Here is a 16,680-nt window from a genome sequence, read left to right as displayed (position 1 = left end):
ACCCTAGAACAAGACCCTAGAATACATTTTTGGTAGGATCTTTGCTGTATTGCTATTTGCACCAGGATACTGAAGAATTCTTCAAAAGTGAGGTGGGAATTGCTGAAAGGAGATTTTCAGCAGGGACTACCAAGATCTTTTTGAACTGCACTTTTTCTTACCCAAGGCATCTAATTTCTATAGCCATTTTGTTTACTTTTTCATTAGACCATCCAATTTAAACAGTTCTTCCATAAGACTCAAAACCACAGCACCTCATTACTCCCAAAGTGTACTTCAGCTCAAATCTTCAGTCTGTAAGGCTCCCCTAATGTATGTTAAATGCTTTGATTAAACCAGTCTGTGAAGCTGGGAATGGAAAAAAGGAAGTCAGCAGCTTCTGCACCATCGGGAGCAGAAAGAGCAAACAGGGAGGATGAGTGATCAGGCACACTGGCAGTGTTTGATTTAGTTTCTTGCACTTGCCCAGCAATTTCAAATGAGTTTAATGGTTTTCCCACTAGCATTTGGAATGCTCTCCATCCTTCCAAATATAGAACTCTAGCATTTGGCCAGTTTGTTTTCTGGAAAGCTATGAAATGTTCTTTTTTTTTTCTCCTCCCTAAAGGAAGACAGATTGCAATTATTGCCCTGGACAGTCTAAAATAACCCTTTAAAAGCCTTTAAAGAATCCTTATTTTCTTTAAATCATATAGTTTAATACTTCCTAATTGATCTTCTTCAACAACTTCTTCTAAATGTCAGAAGGCTTTTATCTCTGTTTAGAATTGTTCAAAGCTATTTAAAGATTGTCTATACAAATAACACAATAATTTATGTGGCTGTTGCCAGCAGTGTTAAGAACTATTAAAAAAGGTCTTTCAGCTTCAGATCTGTAGGTCATCCAGTGTCCTTCCTCATGGATAAATACAGTAATTTATCATCATCAGTCACCATCAGCGTTGTTCTTCTTTCTATCATATATTCATGAACATTATTTGATGAAGCCAAGTGGAGCGTAAAAGAAGTGTATGATTAAAGTAGAAAGGGACAGAGTTTGAGACAGCCAAGATTTTGTGGCTAATGCACGGACCTGAAATATGACATGGGTCTTATAAGAGTTAAAAGATACTGTCAACAAATCACAGCTACCTGCTGCACAAGACATAGCAGCTGATGAGTTCGCCTACAGTTTCCAGTGCAATGTTGAAGGAAGTTTAAAGAGTGAAGTAAAGTCTTGTGCATCCAAATATTTGTTTCATAGGTCAGGGACATCTCAAATCTCTATCAAGTGGAAGTTCTGACATTCATCCCTATTACCACTATAGGAAGAAAGGCTGTGTTCACATCTGTGAGTCAGAAACACATGCATGTCATCTCTGAATGTCCTCAAGTTATTAAAAAGATACTAAGATAAAGGCTTTCTAAATCTAAAATAGCATCGAATAACATCTCTGCTTAAAGAGTTCCTCCCTCTTGTTAATTATCAAAATAGCTTGCCTGAAGCAATACCTTCAGTTAGAAGACACTGGAAGAAATTTAGGACTTCTGTATTAAAGTAGCTAATACAATATGTATGCTCAAATATCTGAGGCTACTATGTAAAGTACAGCATGCCTGCAATTTACTTTAACAAAGAGCCAAAAAGACTGCCATTTTTCACAGGTTTTTGTGATTCACTGCATTAAGTAATCCCTTTAATCCACCTGTGAAGTGGAAAGCTCAAAATGCTGAAAAATCAGATGCTGTTATGCTGCACAAATTCTCCCATGCTATTTTCAAAGCAAGACAGAGAGAGCCTGCAAAAAGGTGTGGGAACCCTGAGAGGAGGTGTAAGGAGCAAGAGACCATCAGCACTGATTGCCTTGTGTCCACCAACAGAGATTTCATCATGTCTGTGCATCTGCAGGTTCCCAGGAAAGAGGGTGGGTCAGGCACTGGAAAGTTCTTTGAAGTTCTCTGCATTAGGAAAGTGAGTTTCTGAAAAGAAATCCATCACTTCTGAGTTTGGGATCTACGCAGAAACACACATGTGCTTATATACAGTCACTTAAAAAAACCCACCTCTGAGGGTTCTCAGCTACCTGAGATCCTATACACACAGGGACCATTTACAAGGTGTCATAAAGTGAGGCTTTTATACTAACACCAGAAGAAAGCACAAAAGATGAGATCTTCCTCTTCCCTGTTACACAGAACTCAGGCCAGAAAACTAAAAATGTAATGAAGATGTAAGATGAGCTTCAGGCTTTTTGTCCTAATCACAATTAGGTACATGACTGAACTAGATGGTAACAGCCCCATGGCACAGAGAAAATTAATCAAGACCACACATAATTTTTGGAAGATGACACAGCTTTCCCCTAAAACTTGTGTCCTGAACAATATTCCAGCCCACCACAGTTAATACATTTTCAGCCCAGCTTCTTGGGCTGCTGGTCACATATTGCAAGCCTGTAATCCTTCTTTCTGGATCCAGCATGGATACTGTATAGCATGTACATAGTGTATGAAATAGAATTTAAAAGTTGAAGATAAGTTTTAGATGCTAACTCTTTATGAAATATTCTGGGCATAATAATATAACCTTATTTCTCCACTTTTATTGGATTTTTTGACCTGATATTTCTGGCATTATGTTGAACCCTGCAAACTAGATGCTTGATACATTGCTGCAACAAAACAAATGAAGTTCCACTAAGTTGGTAAAAGCAAAAAATGCAAAGTCACTTCAGATTATGTACCAGTACAGAATTTCTTACTTCAGCCTGCAGCCAACTCTGAACACAACCACGAGCAGGGGACATGGACCTGAGTACCTAACTAAATCTTCCAAGTTCCTGGAACTGTGGTACAAATATGATTAACAGTTCAGTTCTACCCTGACCCATTAATCTCAAAATGCCCTGACTGGAGCAGAGGAGAAAGCCCTTTTACCTTGATAAGACCCCATAAGGATGAGTAGTGCTCTGGACAGACACAGCTATCAATCAAAGTTTTTGCCACTGTAAGATCAGAGTCTGTTTTTGGGAAAAAGAAGTAAGGCAATGATGGATAACATAAAAATATAAACTATTTTGGCCTTAGTCACTGCAAATTAAGAGATTCTTCTTTTTTGTTCAGATGTGCTTTCAGAATACACCCCTTATTTGGTGACCACAAACACTGGCCCTGGGACAGAGAAAATTCAACTCCTTCAATCAAGGCAGCGAAGCAAACAGCAGTCAGTTGCCCTGTATCTATACTAAACATGTAATTTAAATGCTTACAAAATAATTTCTCTATATAGTGCAACACAATCTAGTCTGATTTTATTTTACCTTACTTGTTTTTAAGCAGAATAATGTAGTAGATTCTTAAGTTACATGCAGTAACGGAAAAAAGGTGGTGTTTTTTCCTTTTTTGAAACCATTTTTAAAAACATCTTATGTTGGAAGAGTAAAAGAGGCTCAGGAGAGAATGATTATAAATTCCAAAGGTCTGTCTTCCCTACACAGAAAGAACAGCAAGTGGCACTAGGTGGTGTAGATCATCTGTCTCTTTGTAAACAGACTGAAGCCTCACAAATGTAATATCTAGAGGAATTATCTTAGATTTTCATCAATAAAGACAGTACCATTGATCAACTAGCAAGTTGTACAGGTGCATTATATTTTTCAAATACTTTTTGTCCACTGACTACTGAATGGTTGTGCCTTCGAAAAACGATCACTAAACATCATTGTCCAAGACCCCAGGATGGTTCTTAAAAGCTACAAGATAAAAAACATTTGGTTTTGTACTCTCTAAGAAGAACTGAGGGAGCCACCTTCACTTCTAACACAAGAGCTCAAGTGACAGATGTCTGAGCACTTTGATAGAGCTTTCCACAAATGAGAAGAAATACAAGTAATTTACAGCTATTTTCCTTTCTACAGATACATCACCTGAACATAAAATTGTAATTTTGGCAATAAATAGGAGCCACCATTTAGCAAACAGTTGAGAATAAATCTGCCTGATTTATCTTTCTAATCACTGAAACATCAATAGGACTGTTAATGGAAGTTGTTATTAGATGCCTTGGCACAGGTGAGACAGGATTTAAAAATATCATCAGGGGAAACATCAGTTATGAAGTTGTAGCCAGTCTATTTATAAGCTGATGGCTGTGGATCCTTCAGTCAGTCAATCCAAGCTTTTATTTAGGCAGGGAGTCCCAGCATCAGACTGCTCTAACTTGAAATTACAGCTCAGTTCCCAAGCCTATAAACTTCCCACAAATGCATCAACTTCACTGTGGATGTTCTCAGGAGTATCTGTTAAACTGGACTTTGAAAGCAGAAAAGAGATTTACACTTAGAATATCCTGGTGTGGTTCCTTGCTCCTTCTTGGACTTCCCACAGCCCAAATCACTTCTCTGACAGAAAAGATATGCTGCTTCTGATATCTCAAGAAACCTTCCAAATGCAGATGTGGCTTCTTGTCAAAAAAAAAAAAAAAAAAAAAAAAAAAAAGAAATCAAACAAACAAAAAAACAAACAAAACCAAAAAACAAACAAACAAACAAAAACTACAGGGACACTACAGTTTTATATAAGCTCACAAGAAAAATTAAATGTTAAACAAGACTATCCAGACAGATGGATTTCTTGAGGGCCACAGAAAGTTTCCTTTTCCACATGGACCAAGCAGTGACAGTGCTACTGAGTACAGAAAAACTCAGTTTGTTCTTCTCCTCCATGCTCACCACAGCACCCACCATGGCTGCAGTTCAATAACTGCAACTGCAAAAAGTCATCAAAAACCTTCTAAGCTGTAATATCCCTCTGCTAAGGTCACAGCCACATCACACATTTTCCAGCATAAACCCTTGAGTCAGAAAACCTCTGGCCAAACCCTGGACATCTGGATCTTGGCTGCTGTGAAGGTGCATGGTATTTGCAGAGTTCCCCCAACCATGGTTTCACCCCCTACAGAGCTCACTGCAGAAGGTAGGTCTGCAACCTTATTAGTATTGAAAGCCATAGAAAGACTCACTATTAAAAGTGACATTTTCTATGTGATGCCATTATTTACTGTGTGACATCCCCAGCATCCTTGACAACAGGCAATCGAAGTTGAGTCAATATCAGCTTTTACCAGCAAACCCAAATTTGGTCTGGAAAAGCCTGATGCAAATCTATGGGACTTCACATTTCTACTTCATGCAGCAAGACACAAGAGTGAGCCTCTCATCCAACATCAAGAGAGGCTGAGAACTTCAGAGTACTTGAGTAATAATATTTCTCTATTTAGCATCAATTCCTAATATTTTGCATGTTTTAAGTGGAGTTACTGCTGTAAGTTTACTGCTGTTCTCCAACAGGACCTAAAAGCGTAGTCAAACTGGTAATACTTGGTATAAAATATTAAGTCCATTTTGAAAAGATTTCCACCTCCAAAATCAAATAGCTATTCTGGGAATTCAACATGTGTGAAATGAATATAAAGGAATAAAAATTTATTAAGTTCAAGCACTTTCTACTATATCTAAAAGCAGTATCCTTCTAAAACAAAACAATGTCCCTGAAATTTATGAGCTCTGTGAACCTCTGAGACCATTTAAAGCAATCTTGACTTTCCAATAAATCCTATTTGCATGAAACTTAAGTACTGATGGAAGTCACCCATCTTTTCCAGATAATGTAACTTACACAATTAATTTATTCAAGAAAGCTCCTCCAACTCATTTGTATTATTTTATCTGTATTACAAGAAAATGTCCCATAATGAAAAACAAAAAAAACAAAAACAAAACCAAAAAAAAAAAAAAAGAAAAAAAAAAACCAAAAACAAAAAAACCCACTCATTTTAGAATGTATTTAAATTAATGGGTTCACTGATACTGCAAGTACTACCCAGAAGCTTAATGTGCAGCCCGGTTGTGCAGGACTGGATACTCAGATAAGGGCTTTCTAAAACATAACTGTGCACAGCAGCCCTCACTGCTGGCGTTTTCCACCCGGTGTTCGTGCATCGGAGGAATATTGAGTTCTGCCGATGCGTGTAACCAGGAATCAAAACGTGAAGCGCTTTTCCCCACGTCCTGGAAGCCCCGTTCAGCATCAGGGAGCTCAGAACTGGGGGGGGTGGAGTGCTTCCTCATCGTTTGTAAAAGAAAAAAAAAAATAAAAAGTAACCCTCAGTCACGGCATGCTGATGGAGTTAGCAGATTTTTAGGTGTTTGCGAGTGAGGGCGAGCAGTGCCGCGGGGCCTCATAGCCGGGAGGGGAGGAGGGCGGCCCCGGGGGATCCCAACGCCCCCGCAGCAGCAGCCGGGGGGGCCCGGCCGGAGGTGTCGGTGGGAACCCGCACAGCCCCATCCCTCCCGAGAGCGCTACAGATCCGGCGGTCTGGTAATAAGAACTTCGATTTTCTGATGCTGACAGCCCAGTTCAGCGGCTCCCCCGGTGCTCAGCCTTCATCCTGCACACGGGGAAGACGCCCGAGCGTCGGCCGTTTCGATAGCGAGCCGGTACCGGGAGACAGACACCGGTACTGGTACCCGGTCAGCCTAGCCCGTCAGTCCGCGGGCAGTAACCCGCCGGACCGAGGGACGTGACTGCCGCCCAGACGATGCTAAAAACCCTCCGGGAAAGCTTCCCAGACCCACGGGGCCGCTCTCACCGCGGACCGGGAGGTGCTGCGGACAGCGGCCCCGGCCGCTCCGCATCACCGCCGGTAGCTCCGGCCGGCATCCCCGGTGCCCACCGCCCCGTCTGGGCGCCGCTGGAGCCCGCCGGCACGGTAGGTGCCCCTCCCCAGTGTAACTAGCGGGCAAGGACCCGTTGCCTCCGGTGGCCGGGGCTGACCGGCACCCCAGCCCCGGGGCGGGACCGCACAAGGCTGGGTTCCCTCAGAGCGGCCCCGAGTGGTCTCCGCATCCCCCGAGAAGGCTCCGCGGAGCTCCCGCTTTTCCCAGCCCAGCTGCCCCGAGGGCGCTCGCCACTCCCCGGACTTCCACCCAGCTCCGCGCAACTTCGCCGGGACGACGGGCGTTCGCCTCTCCCAACTCACCCCCACCCCCACCACCACTTCCCCTCCTTCGTCCCCCCGGCCCCTTCCGCCGCGGCTCCCACCTGGTCGGGCTGCGGCGGCGGCGGGTTCCCCCTGCCGCCCGGGTGCGCCGGCTGCTCCTTCATGGCTGTCATCGCAGGGGACTCGGCTGGGCTCGGCGGGCGCCTCTCACTGCCGCTGCGGCCCCGGGCACCCCTCCCTCGGCGCCAACCGCATGACACCAGCCTCCCCTGGAAGTGGCGCGGCGGAGGAGGAGGAGGAGGAGGAGAAAGGGGAGGACGGGCGGGGAACGCGGAGCCGCCGCTACCGCAGTGGCCGGCCGCGCCGGAGGGGCTCAGGGGGCGCCGGGTCCCGCCGAGCCCCGCGCCGGGAGGCGGCCGCGCATCACCGCCGGGCACCGGACACGAAGCGCCCCGACTGCCCCGCTCCGCTCTTCTCCGCTCCCTGGGCCGGGCCGCCTCGTCCCGCCGCCACCAGCAGGTGTCACAGCGCTTCCCGCCGGACCGGGAGAGACCATCCGCGCCCCCGACACGGGGGCGTCGCTCCCGGCTGCGGCGGAGCCGCGCTGCCCGCACCCGCCCCGCAGGGACCGGCCCCGACCCGGCGGGGGCTTCCCCCGAGCCCCCCGGCTGCTGCTGCCTCGCCGGCAGCGAGGAACCACGGCGGGGCAGGGGCGAGTGTATAGAAATTAAAGGCAGCACAGGTGTGTTGTTTGCCTGTCTGTGGTGTTGCTTGCCCGTACAGCTCCAGAAGGGCCGCAGGGGCACGGTGCCCTGCCCGTCCCTGGCGTTGCACCAGCCAAAGGTTGGGCTCCCTGTACCGGACTGTCCCCTCTCACGGAGAAGTCAGCATAGGGCATCACAACCCTTCCGATCACAATGGCCTTCATCACGCAAAGACCAAGGCAGTAGAACGGGTCTGAACTCAGCACAGGAAGCTCTCACATGGAGCTAGAGGAAAGGAGAACCTCAAGGAAGACTTTACAGACACATTTTGCCGTAAAATCATCGAATCACAGCATCATTTGGGTTGGAAGGGACCTTAAAGCTCATCGAGTTCCAACCTCCTACGTGGACAGGGACACCTCCCACCAGACCAGGTTGCTCGAAGCCCCATCCAAGCTGGCCTTGAACACTTCCAGGGATGGGGCAGCCACAACTTCCCTGGGCAACCTGTGCCAGCATCTCACCACCCTCACAGTAAATTTCTTCCTAATATCTAATCCAAGTCTGCCATATATCCTTAAGTTCTATAATCATTTGGTGATAAGAAGTTTTTTATAAGGACCAGTAAAGGGGACCAACTGGAATTTGTTTCTAACCAGCAAGAAGAAAGGAGGTGAAAATGTGATGGTAGATGCTAACTCAAGGAACAAGGAACAGTGAACCTCAGTGAGGAAGAACCTCAAATACAGGCATGAGAAACACTTTGGCTTGGGTTGAGCTATTTGTTAATTCAGGCCAGTTCTATGATCCAGGATCACAGAACACAGGATTATCACCTCCGAGGTGACAGTGTACTGTGACAGGGATGTGGGGTGATGGGAGCAGCCCCAGCACTCTCTGAGCCAGCCTGGGTCTCAAGACTGCAAGGTAAAGGGAAAGCTGTCAGCACATGAGAGAAGTTTTTGCCCTTTTTTTAGTACTTTTTTGCATCAAACCACACAAGAAAGGTCAGATTGGATGGTGAGCATAATTAATAACATTGACAAAGATGTAAGATCCCAGCCTAAACTGGTGAGGGGTTGAGGAATTGCAGACACAGAACACAGAGTATTAAGTATTTCCATCTTTCTCTATCACCCATCCCTGTCTTGACTCCTCCACCAATCAAAAGACAATTTCTCTTGAGGTACCAATAAAAGTTCTAGGAAAAAAATAATCAAATTACCTTTGCAAGCACCTAGACGAAAACTAGATGACTAATAGCCCCCATTAATTTGTCAAGAGCAGATCTCATTGAACAAATCTAATTTCTTTCTTTAATAGGGTACCAAGCCTGTGGATGAGAGCAGCAAATGTCTTCTATCTTGATTCAGAAGGGCTTCCAGCACTGTCTTCCAGGAAAGCTTGGTAAGGTAGAGAGAAACAATTTGAATAAAACTAAAATTAGTATCTACAAAACTATCTCTACTGTATCATTTCCACAGACTCCCAGCCGCAGCACAAGGCTGCAGTGTGGTGGTCCCTCTGTGATCAATCTTGGTGGGGTTTGTCCATTTCCTGGGTGGCTGAGCACACTGCAGTCATCAGATTCACAGTATGAAATGCAGGAGGATGCCAAGAATGCTGTAGGACACCATCAGGGTTATATGTTGTCACAGTTTAACACTGGGGCAGCAATTAACCAAATAAGAGATGCTCTCCATTAATCCCCCTCCCTGATAAAGAAAGCAGAGAGAATAAGGGAGAGAGACTTACGGGTTGGAAACTAAACTACACAGTTTTAATGAAACAGTAACAATGAAAAAGGAAAAATTACTAAATATATACAAATATGCAGAAAAAACATATCATGTTCTTCCCTCCTCTCCCCCAGTAATTCTCACGTCACCACCGAGGCTGCAGGGCAGCCCTGGGAAAGTCCAGGCTGGAATCCTGGGGTCAGCAGCAGTCGGGAGCTGAAGGCAGGAACACACAGATTCAGGCTGGCATGGATCAGGAGCACAGGCAGATGAATGGATGGAATCCTCCCAGGATGCTAAGGTGAACAGGATTTTCACTTTGCAAAGGCAAAGAAGAAAGGATGAAGGGCAAAGAGGGGGAGGTTGACCCCCATGATCCCTCAGATTTATACTGAGTATGACACGAATAGGATGGAATACTCTGCTGGTCGCCTGTCTTGTCTGCTCCTCCCTAAATGAGGGTTGCAGGTCTGACCTCTTCACTCCCTTTCTCTTTCATAAGATGTCCCTCAGAACCAAGCAGTGGCCTTGGTTCTGCAGACCATTCTCCAGCTGTAACTATAAACACAGAGAGTTATCAGTCCCAGAAGCAGACACTGACTGAGAAACTTGTTAATTTCAGGAAGTGCAGCTACTTACAGGAGACTCAGCTGAAAGCAAAATTACAAGAGAGAAAATTCACTCTGTCCTGGCCCAAACCAGGCCATATGACAGACTGAGATCTCAAAGGCTTTTTAAGGCTTTTGTGCAGTTCAGTAAGAACATCTGGGAAGGACTATGGGAGGGATGGAGAACAGGTTAGGTAACATTTTCAAACAAGGAATAAGACATTACAGAGGATCACAAAACTGCACCTAGGGCAGTGTCCTTCCATGGTGAACTGGTCAAACAGTGATCTGTGATAGACAAGCAGGACCAAAGCTGTCACAGTGTTTGGAGAAACCCTGCCCTTCTCAGTTCTAGCATCTCTTGAATATGGAGACCCAGGTGAGAGAATGCTCAGCCACACAGGTGTAACAAGAATCAGGTCTGGCAAGCATGCACTGTGAAGAAAACCTCAAAATCACTAGGGTCAGCTGGTTTAAAGTTGAGAAAAATGGGATAGGTATGGAAACTATGTTCAAATGATTGAAAAGTGCTACAAAAGAATGAAAATAATGTCCTGTGAACATGGTGGATAGGATAAGCAGCAATAGGTTTAACAAAGGAAGGAAGACTCTAGTTAAAAATTAGGAAATAAATCATCTTGTTCCAAAAAGGTGAGAGCAGGGGGCACAGTGGACAAGGTTAACTTAAGAGGTTTGGGAGCCTTCAGCCCTAAAAGCCAGATAATTTTTTGTCTAAGAGCAATAAAAGCATAGTTGGTGTTGCGTAGGTTAAGAGAATTACCTAAGCTAACTGACTCAATCTTTTTGGTGATGACTTTATGATTACTTTCCAATATGCCACCAAGGACCCCCAGAATGAGAGCCACCTCTGAGAGCCTGCATGAGGCTTTGCATTGCCCCAAAGGTGCTGCTCTGCAGAGCTCTTTTCTCTCAGCTCAGGTATTAGCCCTTCCTGTGCTTCTCTGCCCTTACCTCTCCATTCCATATCCCTATTTTCTCTCTTAAAACTCATTTTTTCCCTGAATTCCCAATTCTTGTTGCTGTCAGCCCTGTCTCTACCTTCTTGACCTCAAATGCTGTTTCTTTATTATAATAACTGCATTCCATGAAGAAAAAGCAAAAAGAGCAACTAAGATAGCATCTTGTGTACTCTGGTAACTATTGCTTTGCTTTACTTCTGCAGAGCAGCTCTTACTGCCAGTCCTGCCTTTGTGTTGGCTGTGTTCTCTAGGACTCAGGATCTTATTTTTTTTTTTTAATAATGCATAACACAAAGAGACTTAGATGTTGCATGTGTCCTCTAGGTGCTACAGTAATACAAATAATCAGTCTTAGAAGCAGACATGTTCTGATTCATGCTGTTTATAGCACAGGTCTATTGCAACTTGGCTAATTAGTGAGCCCCCATCACAGCTGAGGAATTCTAATGATTTAGGATTTCAATGGGCATGTTTCAAATAGATATTACTTTCAGCTTGGTTTTGAGATCCATTGTGATAGAGTTCCTCTATTAATCAAGAAGGGAAAAGACATTAGCAGTCAATATAGCTGAAACTAAGTTATTCACAATATATTCACTGTGAGGTTTTTATCACTCTAATGGACTAAGATATGGACTAAGTTTCATACAGGTCATGCATGCTGGTTGTTGGGTAGTCTTTAATCAATTAAAATTATTGGAAGTGTGAAGTACTTTGGGGGTAGGAGTTGGGGAGTTTGCTCTATACACACTGAATCTTATCTAAAGCTTTTTAAAATCAATACTGAAACTCTCATTAATAGCACTTGATCATTCTTTTATTATTTTCTTTTGAATGCTGCTTCATCGGTTCAGAGTATTGATGCTTTGAGGATATTAAATTAATTCACCCGTTCTCACTACTGCCCACATAAACTTTTTTTTGGGTCTTTTTTTGTAAATTACTGTCCAAAAGTCATTTGAATGAGTTGTTTAAAACAATAGTTGTTTTACAGCCAGTAATAGGAAAACTATTTGAAACTGGAGCCTGGTATTAAAACTAATGCTACATGGGTAAAAGTCACTAAGGTGTACAGTATTTATCATAGTTTCTTGTACCATTTTCACCAAAGTACTAGAGTATCTCATGTTGGATAGAACCCATGAGGATCATCAAGTCCATAGTGAAACCTTGTAGTTTCATCAGGGAAAGCAGTTAAGGCTTGGGTGAAATAGCTGCAGAAAACAAGCAATTATGCTCTTGATTAGTTCCTTACAGAACCATTACATTAATTCATTTATCTTTGAATTGAAAAGTTATGTTACAGGCTCCTTGTAATTTCCTCTATCCTCTTCACACACAAGATATGGTTGCATGAGACATAACATGATTATTATAATTCCACATCAATGGAACATCAGCTCCATCAGTGTATTATCCAATTGTTACAGCTTCCATCACACGATGACATAGTCACGTGTTTTATGTTTTAGACATATCAGACTAACACATAGTGACAATTTGGGACAGCCAGCAAGTGAGCTTGGAAACTGTTAGGAGAGCAAATGGGAGGGACATTCATGCAAAAGAATATAGTGGAGGATTCCACAAGTAAGAGGAATTCTCCTGTTTCTCCCTGAGGAAACCCAGGTGGTTTACCTCTCTCCTGGCCAGCCCCCACTTCAGGTGGGAGCAGCTACTGAGAGCACCCTACATGTCAAGCCCTGGGGATAAGCCTCATGTCAAGCACTCCAGTGCTCTTGGGAGGTGCCCTGTCTGAGCTGAATCAACCTGTTTTTAATTAAAGTCCTGGTTATCAAGCCATTTAATTGCCTTGTGTTACTAAGATGCTGCCACATCCAAAGAGGCACAGCCATTACTAGCACAGAAAAGATTTTCTCCCTTCCTTAGGGAGTAAGTTGTGCATGTTTGCTGCTCTTGCTCCAGTGGTGGAGCAACAGGTAGTTGCTACCTCAGAACAGGTAGTGTTTGTTTTCTGTGGGTTTTATATGGCACTCATCACAGCCCAGTGAAGATGTAAATACTGCTTGATTATCACTCCTAAGCATCCCCATAAATGTAAGAAGCCCTCACATCTTTTCCATCCAGCTGACCTATTCCTATAGTGTCAGTTTATTGCCATGAAGTCAATTGCTCAAGATAAAAAGATTATCCATCAGGTCTAGACTAGAACTTGAGGTTTGTATCTCTCTTCCAAGGAACATTCCTGCTCAGACTCAAACCTGAGGAAAAAAGTCTCCTTTCATAATACCCACAGGGTCTACATGGCCCAATGTGTTTATGAAAGCTATAAGGTCATGGGTTGAGAGCTTATTGGTGGCTTTTTAAAATCAGATCTGATGAATGTACTCTGATTATGGATCTCTGATTACATTTAAAGCTCTAGCAAGTGGGTAAAAAAATATTCCTGAAATTATAAATGATAATTTAAAAATCAAACCAATGTATCCAAGAACCAAAGAAAGTTAAAATGATTGTGTTTTAAGTGGATCTGTGGGCTTGCAAAACCTAAAAATACTTGTTCCAAGGAGAACCACTCTGAGTCACATGCACCTGAAAAACAGAATGTGGTTTTGTACAGTGTGCTTTCAAAATGATGGTTTTAAATGACAGAATATTTGAACTTTGCTGCTTAGGAAAATTCTTCTACAGAGGGAAAATTCCAGGCATCTTCTGCATTCAGAAACACATTATATTCTAATACCTGCTTCAGTGAAAGGCTATTTTCTTTGTGAAAAATTGTGTTCATGATTTTTCTCTCCTTGTGTTAGAAAAATGCCCAATGCAAACATTGAGTTAATACAAGTAAATACAAATATATTCCAGCAGGGAAGTTACAGGACTTATTATAATGCATGTGAAAATATTTCAGTGAAAGTATACAGAACAAGACTACATTTCCAAAAATACCTCTCATTAACCAATAAAATGCAAAGCCAGCATTCAAGAGTGTTTGAAGGAACAGTGCCCCACAGAAGCACACGGGAGCTGTGATTTCAGATCTATGGCATCTCCTCCTGATTACCTAACAACATATGGAGCTATAAATCACAATCATTTCCAAGAAAAACAGATACACACAAATGTGTGTGCAATCCCACAGCCTGAAACTGGGACTCAGGTGGCTCCCGTGGTCACCAGGTGCCGTGGTAGATGTCCTGAGGTGTCCAAACCATCTGCACTGACCTTACAGGAGGCCCTGCAGGATTTTCCTCCACCACCACTTCCTGAGCAGTAGCCAGGAGCCAAGCATGGGTTTATATGATGGTTTCATGGCTACAGGGAGGATTTTCACACATTCAGAGGAAACTTTTTTGAGTTACTGCAATTATTGCCATATTGCTTGATTATGTTTATACAATATTTCTTCTTATCAATGTTGCAAGGCACAAGTTTGCAAAATATAACTTTGAAGTGAAAAAGAAAGCACTAAGTATATTCTGGCAATAGGATTTTTTCAACATTCACTACTCCACAAGTCCCCATGAAGAAACTCTATACAAATATATTAGTAGATCCTAATGGTTGCTCACAACAAAGGAATCTGAATTGTATTTCACAAGATGTTCACCGATATAAAATAGCACTACTCAGTCTTGCCACTAAAACTATTTTTACTCAAGAAGGCAGTAATTAAAGTTATGGACTAGGTGGAGAAGCAGCAAAATTAGATCTTAGATATTTGATCATGTATTTCCCCTTCCCCACTGCACCACAGCTCTAGTATGGCAAAAGTCACTTTAGGAAATCCTCACCCATGAAGATCTCTGGTAGCAGAGTTTGCAAATATGAACTTTTTGGCCTAGTTTTTAATTCTGAAGATGACACATCTGAAATTGAGGGGAAAAATAATATAACTTGTACTGAGAATTAACCTGCATAGCAAGAACATTTTAAAGGTTCAGATCTTCAAAATTCTCTAAATGCACATTTGTAGTGTATTACACGAATCCAGAAATATAAGTATACTGTATTCATATATTGACAAATCTTTCCACTTTTTACAGATTAAATCATGTTAAATTTGGTCAACAACTGACTGGCCTGGGAAGCAAAAAAAGCCTTCCATTGACATAGGAACAAATCAGAAGTATGTCTGTAAAAAGCAAGAAGATTACAAGTGTAACATCATGGTTAAAACCACAAGTGTCAATACCAATTTTTTTCTCCTTGGTGGCTGCCATACAGCCATTCTTCAGAGAACTTCCTATGCCTCTAAAGTTGCATTAAATAGTTCATTGAGAATCTCTGATAAAGAATTCAGATTAATATTCCATCACATTTTATGTTCTAGACCACATTTTACAAAAATGAAATTAGCATGTTCAGGAATCAAGTATCTACGTGTTACTCTTGGAAGACTTATCAAATATTTAACAATGCAGGATACAACTAGGAAGTAAATGGGATATTTAATAGAGCCTCATTAGTTTAGGCACTTATTTATTACTCAAAATTACCCTGATTGAATGTTTAACTTGATTAAGCAATTTTGAAAATGTTGGCCCTAACACATTACATAAATCAACAGGGATGGATTAGGAGAACCAAATTTCTTTTGTTAATTTGGGGATGGGGAGGGGGAAGAATGGGATAAAATAGAATGAGAGGAGTTAAAAATCAGAATAAAGTAATACTAAAATGCCATAACCTATGATAAAATAAAATTTGGGGAAAAACCTAAGTGAAATGTTTTAATAGCATTGAAATATTTTCTTATTACTGAAGCAAAATGATACATTTTCTTATTATGCTATTTAATTCAGTTTCATTATTTATATTACATATATATTAATTTTATTACATTGAAAAAGTAAACATTAATTTAAGACAAAATTAAAGCAAACATTTCAATACCAATACAAATTATTCTTTTCCTCTTTTCCAAAATTTTGTAAATCTACCTAATCCTCCAGACTCTTTTGATCAGAGTTATTCTTGCAGGATAATCATTAATTCTTTTCCACCCTGCTCTAATTCACTCTGCAACTAAATCAAGAAGCCTTAGGATGCTCGCAATGATTAAAAAAACGATTTTCTACTGACAAGTCAAAGGAAAATAGAAATAGAGATCTGACCATGTGCACTTTCTTTACACTGAAATTTATGAAAATCATCTAACACTGTTGGTTTGAAACATAGGATTGGCCACCAAAATCCTCAGATGCCTTGAAACAATGTGGGGACCAAGTAGAGAAGAGCAGGGCCTGTTCTCTACTCAATACTCTTAATTCTGATAAAGAGTTGCTGGATAGAGTAGGTATTAGCATCTCAAAAGGCCTATTGCTACATCAAAGGGAAAGAGAAAAGATCTTATATCAAATTATAACACTGAACTTTTCCCCATGCTGTTATGGCAATAGGAAGAGGAGCTGTCCCAGAGCTATCTAAGAGCCTGTGCATCCATAGCAGATGCTCTATAATGGAAAGTATCAAACATTTGTATAATAACACACACACACATTATTCAAGATCTGCATAATACCTTTTCTTTCTTTCCCTAAGGATCTGGAAATGTTTTACAAACTGATATACAAATTTTCCATGCAGAAGGCTATTCATTCATCAAAGAAACACAACCACAGCCCAAGGCAAAGTAGAACTATAGAAATACAAAAAGCTTTAGTAAAGGAAGGAACTATTGTCTAGCCAAGGCCATGAGGAAGGTGT

The 16,680-nt window shown here is 42.2% G+C and overlaps 1 protein-coding gene across 3 annotated transcripts in view; it reads right to left on the bottom strand.

Moving 5' to 3' along the window:
- DPP10 (dipeptidyl peptidase like 10) overlaps positions 1 to 16,680 on the bottom strand; it is a 448,704-nt gene that overhangs the window by 235,038 nt on the left and 196,986 nt on the right. The window contains exon 1 of one of the 3 annotated variants that reach the window (XM_071746524.1): positions 7,081 to 7,531. The exons of 1 other annotated variant lie outside the window; for it this stretch is intronic. In XM_071746524.1, the coding sequence (XP_071602625.1) occupies positions 7,081 to 7,152 (72 nt within the window). In that variant the 5' untranslated portion in view covers positions 7,153 to 7,531. Of the gene's footprint in view, positions 1 to 7,080; positions 7,532 to 16,680 lie in introns of those variants that run through there. One more of the 3 variants, XM_071746525.1, reaches the window with a different exon arrangement.

This window comes from Heliangelus exortis, chromosome 6, assembly GCF_036169615.1.
Source record: "Heliangelus exortis chromosome 6, bHelExo1.hap1, whole genome shotgun sequence".
NCBI lineage: Eukaryota > Metazoa > Chordata > Aves > Apodiformes > Trochilidae > Heliangelus > Heliangelus exortis.
Note: the sequence above shows the minus strand (reverse complement) of the source record. Positions and strands in the feature narration are given on the sequence as shown.